Source organism: Dendrobates tinctorius, unplaced genomic scaffold (genome assembly GCF_039654945.1).
Source record: "Dendrobates tinctorius isolate UK_male_01 unplaced genomic scaffold, ASM3965494v1 ptg000497l, whole genome shotgun sequence".
Taxonomy (NCBI): Eukaryota; Metazoa; Chordata; class Amphibia; order Anura; family Dendrobatidae; genus Dendrobates; species Dendrobates tinctorius.
Window position 1 is genome coordinate 658,021 of NW_027362157.1, and position 26,347 is coordinate 684,367.

Below are 26,347 nucleotides of genomic sequence, written 5' to 3' on the forward strand. Positions count from 1 at the left end.
GTGATCGGAGAACTCCACCTCAACAGCGGACACTGCAGAAGAGACGGCTTCCTCCTTTGAAAAAAACCTATCTATCCTAGACCTACTGCCTACTGCTTCCCCTATAAAAAGTGAAACTCCCGTGACCTGGGGTGTGCCGAATGTGGACATCCACCAGGCGAGCTTCGCTTACTATGCTATTCAAGGCTACACTATCATAAGCCAGCCGGTCTCCGGGGCTTCCCCTATCACGGAGTCTGGTTATAGTATTAAAATCCCCACTGAAGACCACCTGCCGACTCGTAAAAAGATAGGGCTTGAATTGGACAATTGACTCCATGGCTATTTCATGGACAGATGTGGGCAATCCCTTTGTTATGTCATTCTCAATTAAGCAGATAAAAGGCCTGGAGTTGATTTGAGGTGTGGTGCTTGCATTTGGAAGGTTTTGCTGTGAAGGAAACATGCGGTCAAAGGAGATCTCCATGCAGGTGAAACAAGCCATCCTTCAGCTGCAAAAACAGAAAAAACCCATCCGAGAAATTGCTACAACATTAGGAGTGGCAAAATCTACAGTTTGGTACATCCTGAGAAAGAAAGCAAGCACTGGTGAAGTCATCAATGCAGAAAGACCTGGGCGCCCACAGAAGACAACAGTGGTGGATGATCGCAGAATAATCTCCATGGTGAAGAGAAACCCCTTCACAACAGCCAACCAAGTGACCAACACTCTCCAGGAGGCAGGCGTATCAATATCCAAATCTACCATAAAGAGAAGACTGCATGAAAGTAAATACAGAGGGTTCACTGCACGGTGCAAGCCACTCATAAGCATCAAGAATCAAAAGGCTAGACTGGGACTCTGCTAAAAAACATCTAAAAAAGCCAGCACAGTTCTGGAAGAACATTCTTTGGACAGATGAAACCAAGATCAACCTCTACCAGAATGATGGAAAGAGAAAAGTATGGTGAAGGCGTGGTACAGCTCATGATCCAAAGCATACCACATCATCTGTAAAACACGGCGGAGGCAGTGTGATGGCTTGGGCATGCATGGCTGCCAGTGGCACTGGGTCACTAGTGTTTATTGATGATGTGACACAGGACAGAAGCAGCCAAATGAATTCTGAGGGATTCAGAGCCATACTGTGTGCTCAGATCCAGCCAAATGCAGCCAAACTGATTGGTCGTCGTTTCATACTACAGACCGACAATGACCCAAAACATAAAGCCAAAGCAACCCAGGAGTTTATTAAAGTAAACAAGTGGAATATTCTTGAATGGCCAATGACTGACCGGATCTCAGCCCAATTGAGAATGCATTTCACTTGTTAAAGACTAAACTTCAGACAGAAAGGCCCACAAACAAGCAGCAACTGAAAACCACCACAGTGAAGGCCTGGCAGAGCATCAGAAAGGAGGAAGCACAGCGTCTGGTGATGTCCATGAGTTCAAGACTTCAGGCAGTCATTGCCAACAAAGGGTTTTCAGCCAAGTACTAGAAATGAACATTTTATTTACAATTATTTAATCTGTCCAATTACTTTTGGTCTCTAAAAACAGGGTGGCCCAAGTTAAGGACCTGAAACTCCTAAACCCTTCACCCAATGTTAATGTGGACACCCTCAAATGAAAGCTGAAAGTCTGAACTTCAACTGCATCTGAATTGTTTTGTTTAAAATTCATTGTGGTAATGTCTAGAACCAAAACTAGAAAAATGTTGTCTCTGTCCAAATATATATGGACCTAACTGTACATGAGTTTAATGAGCGGTACCACTTGACCGCTGAAGCAGGAAGAGCACAGCAGCGCCGAGAACATGGAACAAGCAGGGGCTGCGCTGCCGAGACCTGCGCCAGAGCCGGCAACGTTGATGAGCTGCAGGAGGTGAGTATACAGTTGTTTTTTTTTGCAACGGAGGCAGCAGCAACATCATGGGGCCACTCACTGTCCTCATTATCTGGGGCCACACACTGTGCACCATTATCTGGGGCCACACACTGTGCACCATTATCTGGGGCCACTCACTGTGCAGCATTATATGGGGCCACTCACTGTGCAGCATTATCTGGGGCCACACACTGTGCAGCATTATCTGGGGCCACACACTGAGCAGCATTATCTGGGGCCACTCACTGTGCAGCATTATCTGAGGCCACACACTGTGCAGCATTATCTGGGGCCACTCCCTGTGCAGCATTATCTGGGGCCACACACTGTGCAGCATTATCTGGGGCCACTCACTGTCCTCATTATCTGGGGCCACTCACTGTGCAGCATTATCTGGGGCCACTCACTGTGCAGCATTATCTGGGGCCACATACTGTGCAGCATTATCTGGGGCCACTCACTGTGCAGCATTATCTGGGGCCACACACTGTGCAGCATTATCTGGGACCACACACTGTGCAGCATTATCTGGTGCCACTCACTGTGCAGCATTATCTGGGGTGACTCACTGTGCAGCATTATCTGGGGCCACTCACTGTGCAGCATTATCTGGGGCCACTCACTGTGCAGCATTATCTGGGGCCACTCACTGTGCAGCATTATCTGGGGCCACTCACTGTGCAGCATTATCTGAGGCCACACACTGTGCAGCATTATCTGGGGCCACTCACTGTGCAGCATTATCTGGGGTGACTCACTGTGCAGCATTATCTGGGGCCACTCACTGTGCAGCATTATCTGGGGCCACTCACTGTGCAGCATTAGCTGAGGCCACACACTGTGCAGCATTATCTGGGGCCACTCACTGTGCACCCTAGGCTTATACGCGAGTCAATAAGTTTTCCCAGTTTTTTGTGACAAAATTAGGGGGGTTGGCTTATTCACGGGTCGGCTTATATACGAGTATATACGGTATGAGGAAAAAGGTAGACACGAAAGGAGGGTGGTAACAGTTGCCCTGATTATTGGGACCAGCCATAATGTTAAGTGTGTAACAGTACAGACACAGAGGGCTAATGGATGCATAAAGCATGTGGGAACATGATGCGGAGAACCTGGTTATGGTAAAACTTTTGGCTGTGCCACACAGGGATAGATTAGGTTAATGTGTTGAGGTGGTAGGCCAGTCTGAATAAATGCGTTTTCAGGGCATGCTTAAAATTGTGGTGATTGGGGACTAATCGTATTGACCAGGGAAGTGCATTCCAAAGAATTGGTGCAGCACATGAAAAGTCTTGGAGATGGGAGTGGGATGTTCTGATTATTGAGGATGCTAACCTCAGGTCATCAGCAGAACGGAAGACGCGGGTAGGGTGGTATACTGAAACAAGGGAGGAGATGAAGGGTGGTGCTGAGCCATGGGGGGCTTTGTGGGTGAGGGTAATAAGTTTATACTGAATTCTGGAGTGGATGGGTAGCCAGTGTAATGACTGGCACAAGATAGAGGCATCGGTGTGACGATTCGTGAGGAATATGATCCTGGCTGCAGCATTCAAGACAGATTGGAGGGGGGAGAGTTTGGTAAGAGGGAGACTGATTAGAAGAGAGTTACAATAGTCGAGACGAGAATGAATAAGAGAAACAGTAAGAGTTTTTGCGGAGTCAAAAGTAAGAAAAGGTCGAATTCTAGAAATGTTTTTGAGATGCAGATAACAAGAGCGAGCCAGTGATCGAATGTGGGGGGCAAAGGAAAGCTCGGAGTCAAGTATGACCCCAAGACAACGGGCATGTTGCTGGGGAGTAATGGTGGAACCCCACACGGAAATGGCAATGTCGGGTATAGGTACATTAGTAGCGGGAGGAAACACAAGGAGTTCAGTCTTTGACAGGTTCAGTTTCAGATATAGTGAGGACATGATGTTAGACACAGCGTTTAGACAATTGCCGGTGTTTTCTAGAAAGGCTGGCGTGATGTCAGGAGAAGAAGCGTATAATTGGGTGTCATCAGCATAGAGATGGCACTGGAAACCAAATCTACTGATTGTTTGGCCAATAGGGGCAGTGTACAAGGAGAAGAGGAGGGGGCCTAGAACCGATCCTTAAGGGACCCCAACAGTAAGGGGAAGGTGAGAGGAGGAGGAACCAGCACAAGATACAGTAAAGGAGCGGTCAGAGAGATAGGAGGAGAACCAGGAGAGAACGGTGTCCTTGAGGCCAATGGAACGGAGCATAGTGAGGAGGAGCTGATGATCCATAGTGTCGAATGCTGCAGAGAGATCCAAGAGAATTAGCATGGAGTAATCACCATTTGATTTAGCTGTTAGTAGATCATTAGAGACTTTAGTGAGGGCAGTTTCAGTAGAGTGTAAAGAGCGGAAACCGGATTGGAGAGGGTCGAGAAGAGAGTTATCAGAGAGATTGCGGATCAGACGGGAGTGGACCAGGCGTTCCAGGAGTTTAGAGATGAAGGGAAGATTAGAGACAGGTCTATAGTTAGCGGCACAGTTTTGGTCGGGGGATGGTTTTTAAGTAGTGGATGTATGATGGCATGCTTAAATGAGGAGGGAAAGATACCAGAAGTATCTCGCCAGCCGGGCTCTCCCTTTGCCAGATCAAAATTCGACCAGAAAAGCTCTAAGCCCTCTGGCCGAACAAAACTGACATCGAAGAAGGAGGTGCCAAACGGATGAATCGGCAAAGATGTCCGTCGCCCTGAATTCCATCTTCAGAAGGAGCTGCACAACCCTTGCCCTTGGCGGGCACGTTTCACTGCCCCCCCATCGAAGACGGACCAGATTCCGCCTGGCCACCCCCTGCCCGGCTGTCGGGAGGGACCAAACCGTTTCCCCCACCCTTTTATCTTGGAAGGCAGCCAGGCTGTATCTATCCAGCCAAAAGGCCAAGTCCACCTCTCTACCCTCTACTTCGATCGTCCGTTCTCCCTTTTTGAGGGCCTCCAGGAAATGGCGCTGCAAGACGCTATCCCTGAGGTCCAGAGGTGAGTAAACCCCCTGACTAGACCCCGAGGCTCTAGCCACCAGCCCTGAATAACTCCGAGGATCGGTGGCCGGGGGGGCAGATGGACCGGCCCCCTCTACCATCAGACACCCCATTAATACTTGCCACCTTAGACACTGCCACTCGCATCCTCAACCACAGACACTTCCATACCCGCACCCTCCTCATCCACTCCATCAGTCACCCCACTCTCACTCACATGCACACTGGGGTCACTATCATTTTGCCTCACTTTTTGGGTATTTCCAGGTTTTGCTGTTTCTCCACTGCTACCACCACCTACTGGTGGAATCTTCCCTGCCGGGGGTTTTGCATACACAGTGCTGCTGTCCCAGTCATGCTGCCATAGGGTTTCAGCAGCACTGCATCCACAGCTTGCACAGAACTTCCTCTATCACTGGCAGGGAGGAAGCCAGGAGCAGTCCCGCCTCCAGTTCCGTCCTGCGTAGTTGCCGGCTCCCCTACCTCAGGTAAGCCCACAGACTCAGGGGACCCCGCCAGGCAAGCACCTTTGCTGCAGTCTCTGCTCCATTGCAGACCAAGACCATTTTTTTTCCTTTGGTTGGGAAGCCACGCCCCCAGCCTTCAGCTGCACAGCCACCCAAAGCCACACCCACATGGACAGCGGGTGCCGAGGAGGCCACGCCCCTCGAGACCAGCCCCACCAGGACCCCCAGAGCCAGAGGTACCAGCCCCCACCATCACACCCTGGGCCACAAACAGCCTGGCCACAACTCCGGCGGCCGGCCCCAGGCTAGGCCACTCCGCCTCAGCGTCCACCGGCGGTGGGGCGCCCAGCCCCAACTTCACTGCAGACCCCGCCAGGGGAGCCGACCATTTTCTTTTTCTGAGCCGGCTCTGCCGAAGTCGCAGGCCCCTTCACTTTACTAGGTGCCTGGGTCCCCAGAAGCGATCCAGCTTTAACGGATCCGTAAGTGGAGGACCCAGACACCCCAGCGCTCACCGCCGGAGATGTGGTCCCGGCTGGCACTCTGTTGCCCACTGGGCTGCCCTCCGCACCATGCTCCATATCAGACACACCACTGCCCCCTCCGTTACCACAAACAGAGGCAGTGCCCTGCGTGTCATGACCTGTAGTCTCCCCGCTCCCTTGCTGCGGACTCACAACAGAGCCCGAGCCGGGGTGGGTAGCGGGTGCCGCACAGTGGGACCAGGGGGCCCCAGAGAGGGGGACATACACAAATTTCTGCACAACGGATGTTTTCTTCGCCTTTCTCTTCGTCCCCCTCCTGGTTGCCTTGTCCTCGCAGATCTCATCCCCGAACCTCAGCTGGTTAAAACGGATCGGGGACTCTATCTGCTGCATGATGAGGCAGCCCCCCTCACTGCTATTACCACCATCCTCATCCTCCCCCTCGCTCCCGCTGCCCTCTGAAGGACCAGAATCTGACAGGAGAGCCACTTGCTCGGGGGCTATCCCACTATGCGACACCTGGAGATCTCTTATCAGGCCACCAGGCGGTGGGCAGGGCACGACCTCCTCGCATTCCTCTTCCTCATCTTCCTCCACCACCTGGCCGGAGCTCCGGAGCACCACCGGTCATGGCTCTGAACCGGTCATCGTTCTCCAGCTTTTCGTGGAAGGGCCCGCTGCCGGCCAAGATCTCACACTTCCGGCTTTCCAGGTCTTGTATGGATTTTTTTTATCTTCCTGACCGCGACGGATAGCTCGGTCTTCTTATTGCTGGAGGCTCTGTCTGACCTCACCTTAGCTACCTCAACTCCCCCCAGAGGGATATTAGCTTCCTTGAGGCGTCCTCATACTCGCATAGGTGCGTATGGATGCAGGAGCCATAGCCCACGGCGGATTCCTTTGCCACCTTGGTGCCCCAATTAAGGGACACCTCTGCTCGTACTTGGCCTACCTCCGGGAGAAGGAGTTGCAGCGGCCATAGCCTCGGGGGTCCTGCGGGTCTTCATGCTGGATCTCTTGCCTGATCCTTGGCCAGATCTTGTGACCCTAGCAGGATTGGGAGTCCTCCCACCCCCCACCGGCTTGGACCGGGAGGCGGGGGCCCATCCCCGGAGGCCAGTCCTAAAATGAGCCTTCTTTCCTGGGAAGGGGGCAGACAAAAAGTCCTGGATGGAAAACTTTACCTCCCTTCCCAGGAGCTCTTTCTTGGCAGCACACGCACACAGAGCATACGGCAAGCTCCGCCTCTTCCTGTGTGATACTCCAGAGCTGCACTCACTATTCTGCTGGTGCAGTCATTGTGTACATACATCACATTACTGATCCTGAGTTACATCTTGTATTATACTCCAGAGCTGCACTCACTATTCTACTGGTGCAGTCAGTGTGTGCATACATTACATTACTGATCCTGAGTTATATCCTGTATTATACTCCAGAGCTGCACTCACTATTCTGCTGGTGCAGTCACTGTGTACATACATTACATTACTGATCCTGAGTTACATCCTGTATTATACTCCAGAGCTGCACTCACTATTCTGCTGGTGCAGTCAGTGTGTGCATACATTACATTACTGATCCTGAGTTACATCCTGTATTATACTCCAGAGCTGCACTCACTATTCTGCTGGTGCAGTCACTGTGTACATACATTACATTACTGATCCTGAGTTACATCCTGTATTATACTCCAGAGCTGCACTCATTATTCTGCTGGTAGTTATTGGAAACAGTCAGCAAGCTTGTGGACAGGCACCCAATTGCAGCTCAGCTGAGTTACTAGCAGGATGAGTGTGAATGGGGAAACCTGTATATGAAGCAGATTTGCTGTTTTGAACATCTGGATTGCATTTTTCAGTTTGAACTTTATTAGATAAGTTTCTGAAATGTTTTTGACTGGCTGTGAGATTTCAGCTCTGAAGCAGCAGAATTCTATGTAAAAAGTTTTCCGGTGCTTTTATACCTTCTTCACAATGACTGGGTCAGGTCGGTGTATTATATCCCCCTTTGTAGCATGTTTTGTATAGTGAGGGGCGGACGCTCCCGGTGGTGTTTGCATTAACCCTTCCGTTGCCTTGAGGTCGCCTGCATCGGTCTCTGGTGAGGGATCTTTGTGGTTCCTGTCGGATGGGCTCTGGACTGGAGAAGCCTCTTGTGATGTGTTTAATTTTGTATGATTTTTGCAGACTTTGCTTATGCCCCCAGTCTCACTAATGTGAAAAGTATATATGCCAAATTTCAAGACAATCAAGCAATATTTAGAGGTTGCACGCTTTTATCAGTTTAATAAAAGTACGCAAAAAAAAGATTTTCAGTGTTAAGTATTTTTTATTAGAAATTTAAACAATTAAACTTAGAATGATAGTGACATGAACAGTGACATTGATAGGCCAGATCATACGTAATAATGATTTATACTAATGTGCTGTAGAAAAATTCTTTATTAAATACATTTACAGGTTTAAAAGGCCAAAACGCCACAAAGTGAATCCAGCTAAAAACACAGGGAGCTGGGGTGGTGACATAAATACATAACTATCATATGATTTTAATCAAAATTACAACCAATAAATACTCCCCTTGCAGCCAATCCTAAAGTGCCACAGCATGGCTTAACATGGATCAAGCACATGCGTAATCATAGATAAAGTATACACACATAAGCGCAGAGTTGTTAAATACATACATACGCTCCCTGATGAAGGCTGTGCCGAAACGCGCGTCGGGGTGACGCTTGTGTGCTGACAGCCCCATCCTTCTCCCCCTGGGCCTCCCTGACGATTTGTATGGGGTATTTATGTCACCACACCAGCGCCCTGTGTTCTTTAGCTGGATTCACTTTGTGGTGTTTTTGCGTTTTAAACCTGTAAATGTATTTAATAAAGCATTTTTCTACTGATTCTTTGACTATAATATGGACTATGAGATCGTTTTTTTTGTCTTTTATTTGTTCTTGGTAATTTGCGATCAGTGCACATCAGGGCCGGACTGGGACTAAAATTCAGCCCTGGCATTTAAAGTTACACAGGCCCACTAGTCACATGGCGACTATATAATATTTTTGTACACTTGTAGGTTACAAGAAGTGAGAAGATTAACACAACTATATAACATGTAGTCACAGCTGTGCCCAGTATTTCAGCTCAGTCCTATTTATTGCTTTTAGGTACAGTACTCCTCCCAAACCTCTGTCCCCTTTTGTACGCACGGTGACAGAATTCCTGGCAGAACTGCTATCCATTGGGCAACCAGACCCCCTGGTCATAGCCGCCCCTATCATACCTACCAAGTTTTGAAGAAGGGAAAGAGGGAGAAAGACAGTGGCGATCCTGCTGTCTGCGCTATCGGAGGACATGGTGATGGATCTGAAGCATTCCTAGTTCCGTCACAATCTCCTCATGAAATTATCTAATTTCCGGTCAGCTTCCAGCGCCTCACTTTAGGTGGAACGTCATGTGCGAGTTTTAAAATGCTCCACCATGTACTCCTGGGTCCGTGGGAAAAGCCCGCTTTGTATGCTTCGTACACACTTGGCTCCGCTGCGTACACCCCGTACACGTGCGGCTCCGCTGCGTACACCCCGTACACGCGCGGCTCCGCTCCGTACACCCCGTACACGCGCGGCTCAGTACACGCGCGGCTCCGTACACCTCGTACACGCGCGGCTCTGTACACCTCGTACACGCGCGGCTCGGCTCCGTACCCGCGCGGCTCGGCTCCGTACCCCTCGTACCCGCGCGGCTCGGCTCCGTACCCCTCGTACCCGCGCGGCTCAGCTCCGTACCCGCGCGGCTCTGCTACATCTACCCTGTAAACCCCTCCTGACCCCACACATACTTCCCTCATCCAGCACCATGACAACCAGCACAGCCGAGTCCTGCAGACACCAAGAGGCAGGGCAGTGCGCACAGGACCTGTGATGAGGTCACAGGAGGGGCGGAGTTAGGGGTCACATGATCAGGGGTCTGGACAAAGGCTCCTGATCATGTGACCCCTGACTCCTCCCCTCCTGTGACCTCATCAAAAGTCATGTACAGAGAAGAGAGCAGGCAAGCGACGCTGTGAGTGGGGGGGGGTGTCATGCTAGGGCGTGGATGGAGTGACAGGGGCCGCATCAGCTGGCAAGCGGCCAGATGATCGGGAGCTGCTGCCCGCGGCCCAGCGGGAAAATGCCCGGTTGGGTATATTACCAATCCGGGCCTGGTGCACATATTGGTTCAGCTCTACAGTATCATCATCTTGCTTTTTATTTTTTTTGGTAATGATGGTCCTGTTATATTTGTTGAGCTGCTTTCTCACTAATGTGCTGTGAACGATGCGGCTCCTCTTTGTGTTCATTGGTGGCGGCTTTTCTGTGATACTCGACGACTCTTACCAAGAACGGTTTCTGATCATCTCTGATTGAATTATTATTATCGGAGCGATGCCCCGTTCCGCGGTCTCATTCACCGCCCTAAGAGCACTGGCGGAGCTTCTTAGTGTATCACCGCAATATTCTTCTAAACAATTCATAGAATGTAACAATATCGCTGAGGTCTTTTCCTTCATAAACGAGGCTTTTACCTTCCAACCATTTCAGTTCCTTTTTCTTTGCAGGTTTCATTCTTAAATGTTTAAACATCTTCTCCTTCTCAGCCTGAGCGATACAAAGGCCAGTCCTGTTAGGGTGTGACAGATGCCAGTCCTGTTAGGGTGTGACAGATGCCAGTCCTGTTAGGGTGTGACAGATGCCAGTCCTGTTAGGGTGTGACAGATGCCAGTCCTGTTAGGGTGTGACAGATGCCAGTCCTGTTAGGGTCCGGCAGGTGCCAGTCCTGTTAGGGTCCGGCAGGTGCCAGTCCTGTCGGGGGTCCGGCAGATGCCGACGTGTCCCATAGCCGCTTTCCCTGACATCCATATCGGGATAATATTGCACAAGCCGGAGCATCTCCACATCATTCTGACCACTGCCTCGTGGACACGTAGCAGACACACCGGACGGGCTGCTGTGCTTATTCCTTCCCATTCGGGATTAGACAGATGCAGTTGTTTGGTGAGCAGCACAATTCTGAGGACATACATGGCCTTTGCCATCCACCTGGCTTCAGTCCGAGCCCCTGGAACCCTAAGCTCGAAATCGTTTTCATCCCAACCTCCAAGATACAGAAGTGATAGTTGTACTAGCTCTTTGTCATCTTCTCTTGGTTGAGTAGTCCACCATTTTCACACATTGTTCTTCTAGAAAACCTTGAATTGAATTTTCTTCATCTAACATCGTGGAATAGGACTCGTCCATCAACTGTACAGTGTACCGGGGGTCTTGGCAGCTGAGCAGGCGGGGTGGCCAGGGCTCCTGATTGGGGGCCACCCCTTCCATGACCTCAGGTGAGGGTGGTGAGGACCCTCTGTTGACCCTCACCCTCTTGTCACCCGGATTCTCAATAAATGCGTCTTCTGGATTCATGAAGCGAAATAATTGTGCAATGAAATCTCCTTCTGCCATTGAGGCCTCCGAGGCTGAAAACTCTTCCCGACCCGGACAGAACCCCTGACACCGGAGCAGAGGAGGAGGCGAGGGAGCCGTGCACTGTGTGCGGCTCACAGAGGATTGTCTGCACCGATGAGCAGCACTGGACCTGATGGGCGCTGCGACTGGTGGGAGGCGATGACTGGGATTATTGTTATGTGAGTTATTACTAATCAACTGACTGTTCCCTTACAGAACGGTGCGGTGCCCGGAGACGCCACCAGGAGGGACGAGAACCTGAAGAGAGGAAACTGGGGCAATCAGATCGAGTTTGTCCTGACCAGTGTGGGCTACGCTGTGGGGCTGGGCAACGTCTGGAGGTTCCCATACCTCTGCTACAGGAATGGAGGAGGTGAGAGACCCCGAGAGCAACACCCAAGACCACCCTGGGAAACCTCCAGATATCAGTTATATTATACAGAGGTGACATCACCGCTCTCCAGATATCAGTTATATTATACAGAGGAGACATCACCGCTCCCCAGATATCAGTTATATTATACAGAGGTGACATCACCGCTCCCCAGATATCAGTTATATTATACAGAGGAGACATCACCGCTCCCCAGATATCAGTTATATTATACAGAGGTGACATCACCGCTCCCCAGATATCACTTATATTATACAGAGGAGACATCACCGCTCCCCAGATATCAGTTATATTATACAGAGGAGACATCACCGCTCCCCAGATATCAGTTATATTATACAGAGGAGACATCACCGCTCCCCAGATATCAGTTATATTATACAGAGGAGACATCACCGCTCCCCAGATATCAGTTATATTATACAGAGGAGACATCGCCGCTCCCCAGATATCAGTTATATTATACAGAGGAGACATCACCGCTCCCCAGATATCAGTTATATTATACAGAGGAGACATCACCGCTCCCCAGATATCAGTTATATTATACAGAGGAGACATCGCCGCTCCCCAGATATCAGTTATATTATACAGAGGAGACATCACCGCTCCCCAGATATCAGTTATATTATACAGAGGAGACATCACCGCTCCCCAGATATCAGTTATATTATACAGAGGAGACATCACCGCTCCCCAGATATCAGTTATATTATACAGAGGAGACATCACCGCTCTCCAGATATCAGTTATATTATACAGAGGTGACATCACCGCTCCCCAGATATCAGTTATATTATACAGAGGAGACATCACCGCTCCCCAGATATCAGTTATATTATACAGAGGAGACATCACCGCTCCCCAGATATCAGTTATATTATACAGAGGAGACATCACCGCTCCCCAGATATCAGTTATATTATACAGAGGAGACATCGCCGCTCCCCAGATATCAGTTATATTATACAGAGGAGACATCACCGCTCCCCAGATATCAGTTATATTATACAGAGGAGACATCACCGCTCCCCAGATATCAGTTATATTATACAGAGGAGACATCGCCGCTCCCCAGATATCAGTTATATTATACAGAGGAGACATCACCGCTCCCCAGATATCAGTTATATTATACAGAGGAGACATCGCCGCTCCCCAGATATCAGTTATATTATACAGAGGAGACATCACCGCTCCCCAGATATCAGTTATATTATACAGAGGAGACATCACCGCTCTCCAGATATCAGTTATATTATACAGAGGTGACATCACCGCTCCCCAGATATCAGTTATATTATACAGAGGAGACATCACCGCTCCCCAGATATCAGTTATATTATACAGAGGAGACATCGCCGCTCCCCAGATATCAGTTATATTATACAGAGGAGACATCACCGCTCCCCAGATATCAGTTATATTATACAGAGGAGACATCGCCGCTCCCCAGATATCAGTTATATTATACAGAGGTGACATCACCGCTCCCCAGATATCAGTTATATTATACAGAGGAGACATCGCCGCTCTCCAGATATCAGTTATATTATACAGAGGAGACATCACCGCTCCCCAGATATCAGTTATATTATACAGAGGAGACATCACCGCTCCCCAGATATCAGTTATATTATACAGAGGAGACATCGCCGCTCCCCAGATATCAGTTATATTATACAGAGGAGACATCACCGCTCCCCAGATATCAGTTATATTATACAGAGGAGACATCGCCGCTCCCCAGATATCAGTTATATTATACAGAGGTGACATCACCGCTCCCCAGATATCAGTTATATTATACAGAGGAGACATCACCGCTCCCCAGATATCAGTTATATTATACAGAGGAGACATCGCCGCTCTCCAGATATCAGTTATATTATACAGAGGTGACATCGCCGCTCCCCAGATATCAGTTATATTATACAGAGGAGACATCACCGCTCTCCAGATATCAGTTATATTATACAGAGGAGACATCACCGCTCCCCAGATATCAGTTATATTATACAGAGGTGACATCACCGCTCTCCAGATATCAGTTATATTATACAGAGGAGACATCACCGCTCCCCAGATATCAGTTATATTATACAGAGGAGACATCACCGCTCCCCAGATATCAGTTATATTATACAGAGGAGACATCATCGCTCCCCAGATATCAGTTATATTATACAGAGGTGACATCACCGCTCTCCAGATATCAGTTATATTATACAGAGGAGACATCACCGCTCCCCAGATATCAGTTATATTATACAGAGGAGACATCGCCGCTCCCCAGATATCAGTTATATTATACAGAGGAGACATCATCGCTCCCCAGATATCAGTTATATTATACAGAGGTGACATCACCGCTCTCCAGATATCAGTTATATTATACAGAGGAGACATCACCGCTCTCCAGATATCAGTTATATTATACAGAGGTGACATCATCGCTCCCCAGATATCAGTTATATTATACAGAGGTGACATCACCGCTCTCCAGATATCAGTTATATTATACAGAGGAGACATCACCGCTCCCCAGATATCAGTTATATTATACAGAGGTGACATCACCGCTCTCCAGATATCAGTTATATTATACAGAGGAGACATCACCGCTCCCCAGATATCAGTTATATTATACAGAGGAGACATCGCCGCTCCCCAGATATCAGTTATATTATACAGAGGAGACATCACCGCTCCCCAGATATCAGTTATATTATACAGAGGTGACATCACCGCTCTCCAGATATCAGTTATATTATACAGAGGAGACATCACCGCTCCCCAGATATCAGTTATATTATACAGAGGAGACATCGCCGCTCCCCAGATATCAGTTATATTATACAGAGGAGACATCACCGCTCCCCAGATATCAGTTATATTATACAGAGGAGACATCACCGCTCCCCAGATATCAGTTATATTATACAGAGGTGACATCGCCGCTCCCCAGATATCAGTTATATTATACAGAGGTGACATCGCCTCTCCCCAGATATCAGTTATATTATACAGAGGAGACATCGCCGCTCCCCAGATATCAGTTATATTATACAGAGGAGACATCACCGCTCTCCAGATATCAGTTATATTATACAGAGGAGACATCACCGCTCCCCAGATATCAGTTATATTATACAGAGGAGACATCGCCTCTCCCCAGATATCAGTTATATTATACAGAGGAGACATCACCGCTCCCCAGATATCAGTTATATTATACAGAGGAGACATCACCGCTCTCCAGATATCAGTTATATTATACAGAGGAGACATCACCGCTCCCCAGATTTCAGTTATATTATACAGAGGAGACATCACCGCTCCCCAGATATCAGTTATATTATACAGAGGAGACATCACCGCTCCCCAGATATCAGTTATATTATACAGAGGAGACATCACCGCTCCCCAGATATCAGTTATATTATACAGAGGAGACATCGCCTCTCCCCAGATATCAGTTATATTATACAGAGGAGACATCACCGCTCTCCAGATATCAGTTATATTATACAGAGGAGACATCGCCGCTCCCCAGATATCAGTTATATTATACAGAGGAGACATCACCGCTCTCCAGATATCAGTTATATTATACAGAGGAGACATCGCCGCTCCCCAGATATCAGTTATATTATACAGAGGAGACATCACCGCTCCCCAGATATCAGTTATATTATACAGAGGAGACATCACCGCTCCCCAGATATCAGTTATATTATACAGAGGAGACATCGCCGCTCCCCAGATATCAGTTATATTATACAGAGGAGACATCGCCGCTCCCCAGATATCAGTTATATTATACAGAGGAGACATCACCGCTCCCCAGATATCAGTTATATTATACAGAGGAGACATCACCGCTCCCCAGATATCAGTTATATTATACAGAGGTGACATCGCCGCTCCCCAGATATCAGTTATATTATACAGAGGTGACATCGCCTCTCCCCAGATATCAGTTATATTATACAGAGGAGACATCACCGCTCTCCAGATATCAGTTATATTATACAGAGGAGACATCACCGCTCTCCAGATATCAGTTATATTATACAGAGGAGACATCGCCGCTCCCCAGATATCAGTTATATTATACAGAGGAGACATCGCCGCTCCCCAGATATCAGTTATATTATACAGAGGAGACATCACCGCTCTCCAGATATCAGTTATATTATACAGAGGAGACATCACCGCTCCCCAGATATCAGTTATATTATACAGAGGAGACATCACCGCTCCCCAGATATCAGTTATATTATACAGAGGAGACATCACCGCTCCCCAGATATCAGTTATATTATACAGAGGAGACATCACCGCTCCCCAGATATCAGTTATATTATACAGAGGAGACATCACCGCTCCCCAGATATCAGTTATATTATACAGAGGAGACATCACCGCTCCCCAGATATCAGTTATATTATACAGAGGAGACATCACCGCTCCCCAGATATCAGTTATATTATACAGAGGAGACATCACCGCTCCCCAGATATCAGTTATATTATACAGAGGAGACATCACCGCTCCCCAGATATCAGTTATATTATACAGAGGAGACATCACCGCTCCCCAGATATCAGTTATATTATACAGAGGAGACATCACCGCTCTCCAGATATCAGTTATATTATACAGAGGAGACATCACCGCTCCCCAGATATCAGTTATATTATACAGAGGAGACATCACCGCTCCCCAGATATCAGTTATATTATACGGCAGTGATATATCCGCTCTCCAGATATCAGTTATATTATACGGAGGAGACATCACCGCTCTCCAGATATCAGTTATATTATACAGAGGAGACATCACCGCTCCCCAGATATCAGTTATATTATACAGAGGAGACATCACCGCTCCCTAGATATCAGTTATATTATACGGCAGTGATATATCCGCTCTCCAGATATCAGTTATATTATACGGAGGAGACATCACCGCTCCCCAGATATCAGTTATATTATACAGAGGAGACATCACCGCTCCCCAGATATCAGTTATATTATACAGAGGAGACATCGCCGCTCCCCAGATATCAGTTATATTATACAGAGGAGACATCACCGCTCCCCAGATATCAGTTATATTATACAGAGGAGACATCACCGCTCCCCAGATATCAGTTATATTATACAGAGGAGACATCACCGCTCCCCAGATATCAGTTATATTATACAGAGGAGACATCACCGCTCCCCAGATATCAGTTATATTATACAGAGGAGACATCACCGCTCCCCAGATATCAGTTATATTATACAGAGGAGACATCACCGCTCCCCAGATATCAGTTATATTATACAGAGGAGACATCGCCGCTCTCCAGATATCAGTTATATTATACAGAGGAGACATCGCCGCTCCCCAGATATCAGTTATATTATACAGAGGAGACATCACCGCTCTCCAGATATCAGTTATATTATACAGAGGAGACATCACCGCTCCCCAGATATCAGTTATATTATACAGAGGAGACATCACCGCTCCCCAGATATCAGTTATATTATACAGAGGAGACATCACCGCTCCCCAGATATCAGTTATATTATACAGAGGAGACATCACCGCTCCCCAGATATCAGTTATATTATACAGAGGAGACATCACCGCTCCCCAGATATCAGTTATATTATACAGAGGAGACATCACCGCTCCCCAGATATCAGTTATATTATACAGAGGAGACATCACCGCTCCCCAGATATCAGTTATATTATACAGAGGAGACATCACCGCTCCCCAGATATCAGTTATATTATACAGAGGAGACATCACCGCTCCCCAGATATCAGTTATATTATACAGAGGAGACATCACCGCTCTCCAGATATCAGTTATATTATACAGAGGAGACATCACCGCTCCCCAGATATCAGTTATATTATACAGAGGAGACATCACCGCTCCCCAGATATCAGTTATATTATACGGCAGTGATATATCCGCTCTCCAGATATCAGTTATATTATACGGAGGAGACATCACCGCTCCCCAGATATCAGTTATATTATACAGAGGAGACATCACCGCTCCCTAGATATCAGTTATATTATACGGCAGTGATATATCCGCTCTCCAGATATCAGTTATATTATACGGAGGAGACATCACCGCTCCCCAGATATCAGTTATATTATACAGAGGAGACATCACCGCTCCCCAGATATCAGTTATATTATACAGAGGAGACATCGCCGCTCCCCAGATATCAGTTATATTATACAGAGGAGACATCACCGCTCCCCAGATATCAGTTATATTATACAGAGGAGACATCACCGCTCCCCAGATATCAGTTATATTATACAGAGGAGACATCACCGCTCCCCAGATATCAGTTATATTATACAGAGGAGACATCACCGCTCCCCAGATATCAGTTATATTATACAGAGGAGACATCACCGCTCCCCAGATATCAGTTATATTATACAGAGGAGACATCGCCGCTCTCCAGATATCAGTTATATTATACAGAGGAGACATCGCCGCTCCCCAGATATCAGTTATATTATACGGCAGTGATATATCCGCTCTCCAGATATCAGTTATATTATACAGAGGAGACATCGCCGCTCCCCAGATATCAGTTATATTATACAGAGGAGACATCGCCGCTCCCCAGATATCAGTTATATTATACAGAGGAGACATCACCGCTCTCCAGATATCAGTTATATTATACAGAGGAGACATCGCCGCTCCCCAGATATCAGTTATATTATACAGAGGAGACATCGCCGCTCCCCAGATATCAGTTATATTATACAGAGGAGACATCGCCGCTCTCCAGATATCAGTTATATTATACAGAGGAGACATCGCCGCTCCCCAGATATCAGTTATATTATACAGAGGAGACATCACCGCTCCCCAGATATCAGTTATATTATACAGAGGAGACATCACCGCTCCCCAGATATCAGTTATATTATACAGAGGAGACATCACCGCTCCCCAGATATCAGTTATATTATACAGAGGAGACATCACCGCTCCCCAGATATCAGTTATATTATACAGAGGTGACATCACCGCTCTCCAGATATCAGTTATATTATACAGAGGTGACATCACCGCTCCCCAGATATCAGTTATATTATACAGAGGTGACATCACCGCTCCCCAGATATCAGTTATATTATACAGAGGTGACATCACCGCTCTCCAGATATCAGTTATATTATACAGAGGAGACATCACCGCTCCCCAGATATCAGTTATATTATACAGAGGTGACATCACCGCTCCCCAGATATCAGTTATATTATACAGAGGAGACATCGCCGCTCCCCAGATATCAGTTATATTATACAGAGGAGACATCACCGCTCTCCAGATATCAGTTATATTATACAGAGGAGACATCGCCGCTCCCCAGATATCAGTTATATTATACAGAGGAGACATCGCCGCTCTCCAGATATCAGTTATATTATACAGAGGAGACATCGCCGCTCCCCAGATATCAGTTATATTATACAGAGGAGACATCGCCGCTCTCCAGATATCAGTTATATTATACAGAGGAGACATCGCCGCTCCCCAGATATCAGTTATATTATACAGAGGAGACATCGCCGCTCCCCAGATATCAGTTATATTATACAGAGGAGACATCGCCGCTCTCCAGATATCAGTTATATTATACAGAGGAGACATCACCGCTCCCCAGATATCAGTTATATTATACAGAGGAGACATCACCGCTCCCCAGATATCAGTTATATTATACAGAGGAGACATCACCGCTCCCCAGATATCAGTTATATTATACGGAGGAGACATCGCCGCTCCCCAGATATCAGTTATATTATACGGAGGAGACATCGCCGCTCTCCAGATATCAGTTATATTATACAGAGGAGACATCACCGCTCCCCAGATATCAGTTATATTATACAGAGGAGACATCACCGCTCCCCAGATATCAGTTATATTATACAGAGGAGACATCGCCGCTCCCCAGATATCAGTTATATTATACAGAGGAGACATCACCGCTCCCCAGATATCAGTTATATTATACAGAGGAGACATCGCCGCTCTCCAGATATCAGTTATATTATACAGAGGAGACATCGCCGCTCCCCAGATATCAGTTATATTATACAGAGGAGACATCACCGCTCCCCAGATATCAGTTATATTATACAGAGGAGACATCGCCGCTCCCCAGATATCAGTTATATTATACAGAGGAGACATCGCCGCTCCCCAGATATCAGTTATATTATACAGAGGAGACATCGCCGCTCCCCAGATATCAGTTATATTATACAGAGGAGACATCGCCGCTCTCCAGATATCAGTTATATTATACAGAGGAGACATCGCCGCTCCCCAGATATCAGTTATATTATACAGAGGAGACATCGCCGCTCCCCAGATATCAGTTATATTATACAGAGGAGACATCGCCGCTCTCCAGATATCAGTTATATTATACAGAGGAGACATCGCCGCTCCCCAGATATCAGTTATATTATACAGAGGAGACATCGCCGCTCTCCAGATATCAGTTATATTATACAGAGGAGACATCACCGCTCCCCAGATATCAGTTATATTATACAGAGGAGACATCGCCGCTCCCCAGATATCAGTTATATTATACAGAGGAGACATCACCGCTCCCCAGATATCAGTTATATTATACAGAGGAGACATCAGCGCTGCCCAGATATCAGTTATATTATACAGAGGAGACATCACCGCTCCCCAGATATCAGTTATATTATACAGAGGAGACATCACCGCTCTCCAGATATCAGTTATATTATACAGAGGAGACATCACCGCTCTCCAGATATCAGTTATATTATACAGAGGAGACATCACCGCTCCCCAGATATCAGTTATATTATACAGAGGAGACATCGCCGCTCCCCAGATATCAGTTATATTATACAGAGGAGACATCACCGCTCTCCAGATATCAGTTATATTATACAGAGGAGACATCACCGCTCCCCAGATATCAGTTATATTATACAGAGGTGACATCACCGCTCCCCAGATATCAGTTATATTATACAGAGGAGACATCGCCGCTCTCCAGATATCAGTTATATTATACAGAGGAGACATCACCGCTCTCCAGATATCAGTTATATTATACAGAGGAGACATCACCGCTCTCCAGATATCAGTTATATTATACAGAGGAGACATCACCGCTCCCCAGATATCAGTTATATTATACAGAGGAGACATCACCGCTCTCCAGATATCAGTTATATTATACAGAGGAGACATCACCGCTCCCCAGATATCAGTTATATTATACAGAGGAGACATCACCGCTCTCCAGATATCAGTTATATTATACAGAGGAGACATCACCGCTCCCCAGATATCAGTTATATTATACAGAGGAGACATCGCCGCTCCCCTGATATCAGTTATATTATACAGAGGAGACATCACCGCTCCCCAGATATCAGTTATATTATACAGAGGAGACATCACCGCTCCCCAGATATCAGTTATATTATACAGAGGAGACATCACCGCTCCCCAGATATCAGTTATATTATACAGAGGAGACATCACCGCTCCCCAGATATCAGTTATATTATACAGAGGAGACATCACCGCTGCCCAGATATCAGTTATATTATACAGAGGAGACATCACCGCTCCCCAGATATCAGTTATATTATACAGAGGAGACATCACCGCTCTCCAGATATCAGTTATATTATACAGAGGAGACATCACCGCTCTCCAGATATCAGTTATATTATACAGAGGAGACATCACCGCTCCCCAGATATCAGTTATATTATACAGAGGAGACATCACCGCTCCCCAGATATCAGTTATATTATACAGAGGAGACATCGCCGCTCCCCAGATATCAGTTATATTATACAGAGGAGACATCACCGCTCCCCAGATATCAGTTATATTATACAGAGGAGACATCACCGCTCCCCAGATATCAGTTATATTATACAGAGGAGACATCGCCGCTCCCCAGATATCAGTTATATTATACAGAGGAGACATCGCCGCTCCCCAGATATCAGTTATATTATACGGAGGAGACATCGCCGCTCCCCAGATATCAGTTATATTATACAGAGGAGACATCACCGCTCCCCAGATATCAGTTATATTATACAGAGGAGACATCACCGCTCCCCAGATATCAGTTATATTATACAGAGGAGACATCACCGCTCCCCAGATATCAGTTATATTATACAGAGGAGACATCACCGCTCCCCAGATATCAGTTATATTATACAGAGGAGACATCACCGCTCCCCAGATATCAGTTATATTATACAGAGGAGACATCACCGCTCCCCAGATATCAGTTATATTATACAGAGGAGACATCACCGCTCCCCAGATATCAGTTATATTATACAGAGGAGACATCGCCGCTCCCCAGATATCAGTTATATTATACGGAGGAGACATCGCCGCTCCCCAGATATCAGTTATATTATACAGAGGAGACATCACCGCTCTCCAGATATCAGTTATATTATACAGAGGAGACATCGCCGCTCCCCAGATATCAGTTATATTATACGGAGGAGACATCGCCGCTCCCCAGATATCAGTGATATTATACGGCAGTGATATATCCGCTCTCCAGATATCCTACAATTCCTCTTTCTTTTCCAGGTGCCTTCATGTTCCCGTACTTCATCATGCTGGTGTTCTGTGGGATTCCGCTCTTTTTTATGGAATTGTCCTTTGGGCAGTTTGCCAGTCAGGGGTGTCTCGGGGTGTGGAGAGTCAGCCCCATGTTTAAAGGTACAGTCTTCCAGTTTATGGAACCTTACTCTTTGTGAGTCTGTGCGAGCCCTGGGGCTTTGTGACAGTTTCCTATATTGCCCTAGTGCACTGGTGTGTGTACATATATTTCCCTCTTTCTGCAGCCCTATATATCTCTATCTACCTCCCTCACCATTGACATTACAGCACCAAGAAGGAGATATGGTGAATTCTGAAGATCATTGGATGGAGACATCTCTGATCTGCAGACGATGGAAACACCATTATTATATCCTCAATTCCGGAGTCTGAGCCTCGTGCAGAAATCCCGGCACCTCCGGCCTCGGCTGCTGTCACTGATGTCATTAATGGTCGTCTGAGGAAGGTTCTGCCGCTGAGTGTACAAATCATCAGGATCCGTTGTCAGCAGCTCCTGTGTAATCACTGACCACTGATGTGTCCAATGTGATCGATGGAAACGAGTCCAGGTTCTTTCTCTGTGCTTCACGAGGGAACGTTGCACCTATCCCAGTCCCCGGGTTATCGGGGAGTTATACTTTTCCTTCCGGGTCAATGACAGCTTGGCGTTACATTGATTTTCTGGTGTGACCAGTAGTGTGGCCATTTTTCAAAATAACATCACAAGACCGCATGTTCCTCGCACTACTGTGAGCGCCTGCTCTAATGGCTGCAGTGCCATTGACTTGATTCCATCGAGCACATCGGGAACTTCATTGGTCAGTGAGTACGCAGGAGATGTTGGCAGCGTCTCCGATCTTGTCTCCATCGGGGACGTCATTAGTTGGTGATTACACAGATTACACAGAAGCTGCCAGCAGCATCTCCAGACTTGTCTCCATTGGGGACGTCTTTGGTCAGCAATCACTCAGGAGCTGCCAGTAGCTTCTTTGAACTTGTCTCCATTGCGCACATTGTGGACGTCATTGGTCGGTGATTACACAGGAGCTGCCGACAGCATCTCCGAACTTGTCTCCATGGAGCAAATGGGGGACATTATTGGATGGTGATTACACAGGAGCTGTTGGCAGCGGATCCGGACTTGTTTCCATCAAGCACATCGGGGACATTATTGAATGGTGATTACACAGGAGCTGTTGGTAGCGGATCCGGACTTGTTTCCATCAAGCACATCGGGGACATTATTGGATGGTGATTACACAGGAGGTGTTGGCAGCGGATCTGGGACTTGTTTCCATCCAGCACATCGGGGATGTCATTGGTCGGTGATTACACAGGAGCTGGTGGCAGTGGATCCGGACTTGTTTCCATCAAGCACATCGGGGACGTCATTGGATGGTGATTACACAGGAGGTGTTGGCAGCGGATCCGGACTTGTTTCCATCAAGCACATCGGGGACGTCATTGGTCGGTGATTACACAGGAGCTGGTGGCAGTGGATCCGGACTTGTTTCCATCAAGCACTTCGGGGACGTCATTGGTTGGTGATTACACAGGAGCTGTCGATAGCAGATCAGGACTTGTCTCCATTGAGCACTTTGTTGACGTCATTGGTCGATGATTACACAGAAGCTGCCAACAGCGTCTCCAGAGTTGTTTTCATCGAGCACATTGAGGACATTACTGGACGGAGACTACACGGGAGCCTCTGGCAGCGGATCTGGACTTGTCTCCATTGAGCACTTCGTTGACGTCATTGGTCGATGATTACACAGAAGCTGCCAACAGCGTCTCCAGAGTTGTTTTCATCGAGCACATTGAGGACATTACTGGACGGAGACTACACGGGAGCCTCTGGCAGCGGATCTGGACTTGTCTCCATTGAGCACTTCGTTGATGTCATTGGTCAATGATTACACAGGAGCTGCTGACAACGGTTGCGGGCTTGTCTCCATCAATCACATTGGGGACATTATTGGATGATGATTACACAGGAGCTGCTGGCATCAGATCCTGATGATTTGTACAATCAGCGGCAGAACCTTCCTCAGACGACCATTAATGACCTCAGTGACAGCAGACAAGGCCGGAGGTGCCGGGATTTCTGCACGAGGCTCAGACTCTGGACCGGAGGATCCAGGGGATGTGATCATGTTGTCTCCTCTTTCCACCATCTGCAGACCGGCCACGCTTCGGTTTGATGATCTCCGCCATCCTCCGCTTCTCCTTCGTAGTGATATACTGTCAGTGCTGAGAGCTGTATATAGTCCTGCTGTATATCTATAGGGAGCGGAGTGTATACAGTATGTAAGGAAAGCTCCGGTGACCGTGCCGAGCATTGATGGGGCAGTGTAATGCTGACTGTGGGGTTCACATCGTGCCTCTCCCTCTCTCCCCCCTTAGGTGTAGGCTACGGGATGATGGTGGTCTCCACGTATATCGGTATTTATTACAATGTGGTCATCTGCATCGCCTTCTACTACTTCTTCATGTCGATGACGCGTGTCCTGCCCTGGACCTACTGCAATAACCCCTGGAACACGGACAGCTGCGTCGGCGTCCTGAGTCCTTCCACCAACAGCAGCTTCAACCTCACCTCCGAGCTGCTGAACCAGACCGGGAAGAGGACGAGTCCCAGCGAGGAGTACTGGAGGTAGGGCTCCGCCATCTCACACTCCCCACCACCGACACACGGTGCTGCTGCGCTGGGGGTGGTGTCAGGAGACATCCAGGTGACCAGAGTCCCATCCTTCTCACAGCTGAGGCTCATTACCATTGCATCCAGACTGATACATTGTAACAAAGTGTCCGGACAGCATTGTCTGCGCCGATACACTGTAACAAAGTGTCAGGACAGGATTGTCTACACCGATACACTGTAACAAAGTGTCAGGACAGGATTGTCTACACCGATACACTGTAACAAAGTGTCAGGACAGGATTGTCTACACCGATACACTGTAACAAAGTGTCAGGACAGGATTGTCTACACCGATACACTGTAACAAAGTGTCAGGACAGGATTGTCTACACCGATACACTGTAACAAAGTGTCAGGACAGGATTGTCTACACCGATACACTGTAACAAAGTGTCAGGACAGGATTGTCTACACCGATACATTGTAACAAAGTGTCCGGACAGGATTGTCTGCACCGATACATTGTAACAAAGTGTCAGGACAGGATTGTCTACACCGATACATTGTAACAAAGTGTCCGGACAGGATTGTCTGCACCGATACATTGTTACAAAGTGTCAGGACAGGATTGCCTGCACCGATACATTGTAACAGAGTGTCAGGACAGGATTGCCTGCACCGATGCATTGTAACAGAGTGTCAGGACAGGATTGCCTGCACCGATGCATTGTAACAGAGTGTCAGGACAGGATTGTCTGCACCGATACATTGTAACAAAGTGTCCGGACAGGATTGCCTGCACCAATACACTGTAACAGAGTGTCAGGACAGGATTGTCTGCACCGATACATTGTAACAGAGTGTCAGGACAGGATTGTCTGCACCGATACATTGTAACAGAGTGTCAGGACAGGATTGTCTGCACCGATACATTGTAACAGAGTGTCAGGACAGGATTGTCTGCACCGATACATTGCAACAAAGTGTCAGGACAGGATTGTCTGCACCGATACACTGTAACAAAGTGTCAGGACAGGATTGTCTGCGCCGATACACTGTAACAAAGTGTCAGGACAGGATTGTCTACACCGATACACTGTAACAAAGTGTCAGGACAGGATTGTCTACACCGATACATTGTAACAAAGTGTCCGGACAGGATTGTCTGCACCGATACATTGTAACAAAGTGTCCGGACAGGATTGTCTGCACCGATACATTGTAACAAAGTGTCAGGACAGGATTGCCTGCACCGATACATTGTAACAGAGTGTCAGGACAGGATTGCCTGCACCGATGCATTGTAAC

The 26,347-nt window shown here is 47.4% G+C and overlaps 1 protein-coding gene across 10 annotated transcripts in view; it reads left to right on the plus strand.

The window, feature by feature from the left end:
* The window catches only part of SLC6A9 (solute carrier family 6 member 9), a 280,632-nt gene that overhangs the window by 219,917 nt on the left and 34,368 nt on the right, over positions 1 to 26,347 (plus strand). For 8 of the 10 annotated variants that reach the window (XM_073564874.1, XM_073564871.1, XM_073564875.1 and 5 more), the window contains 3 exons: positions 11,526 to 11,682; positions 22,387 to 22,518; positions 24,802 to 25,051. In XM_073564874.1, coding sequence (XP_073420975.1) covers positions 11,526 to 11,682; positions 22,387 to 22,518; positions 24,802 to 25,051 — 539 coding nt within the window. Of the gene's footprint in view, positions 1 to 9,839; positions 9,886 to 9,940; positions 10,083 to 11,525; positions 11,683 to 22,386; positions 22,519 to 24,801; positions 25,052 to 26,347 lie in introns of those variants that run through there. The other 2 variants (XM_073564880.1, XM_073564879.1) reach the window with 2 other exon arrangements.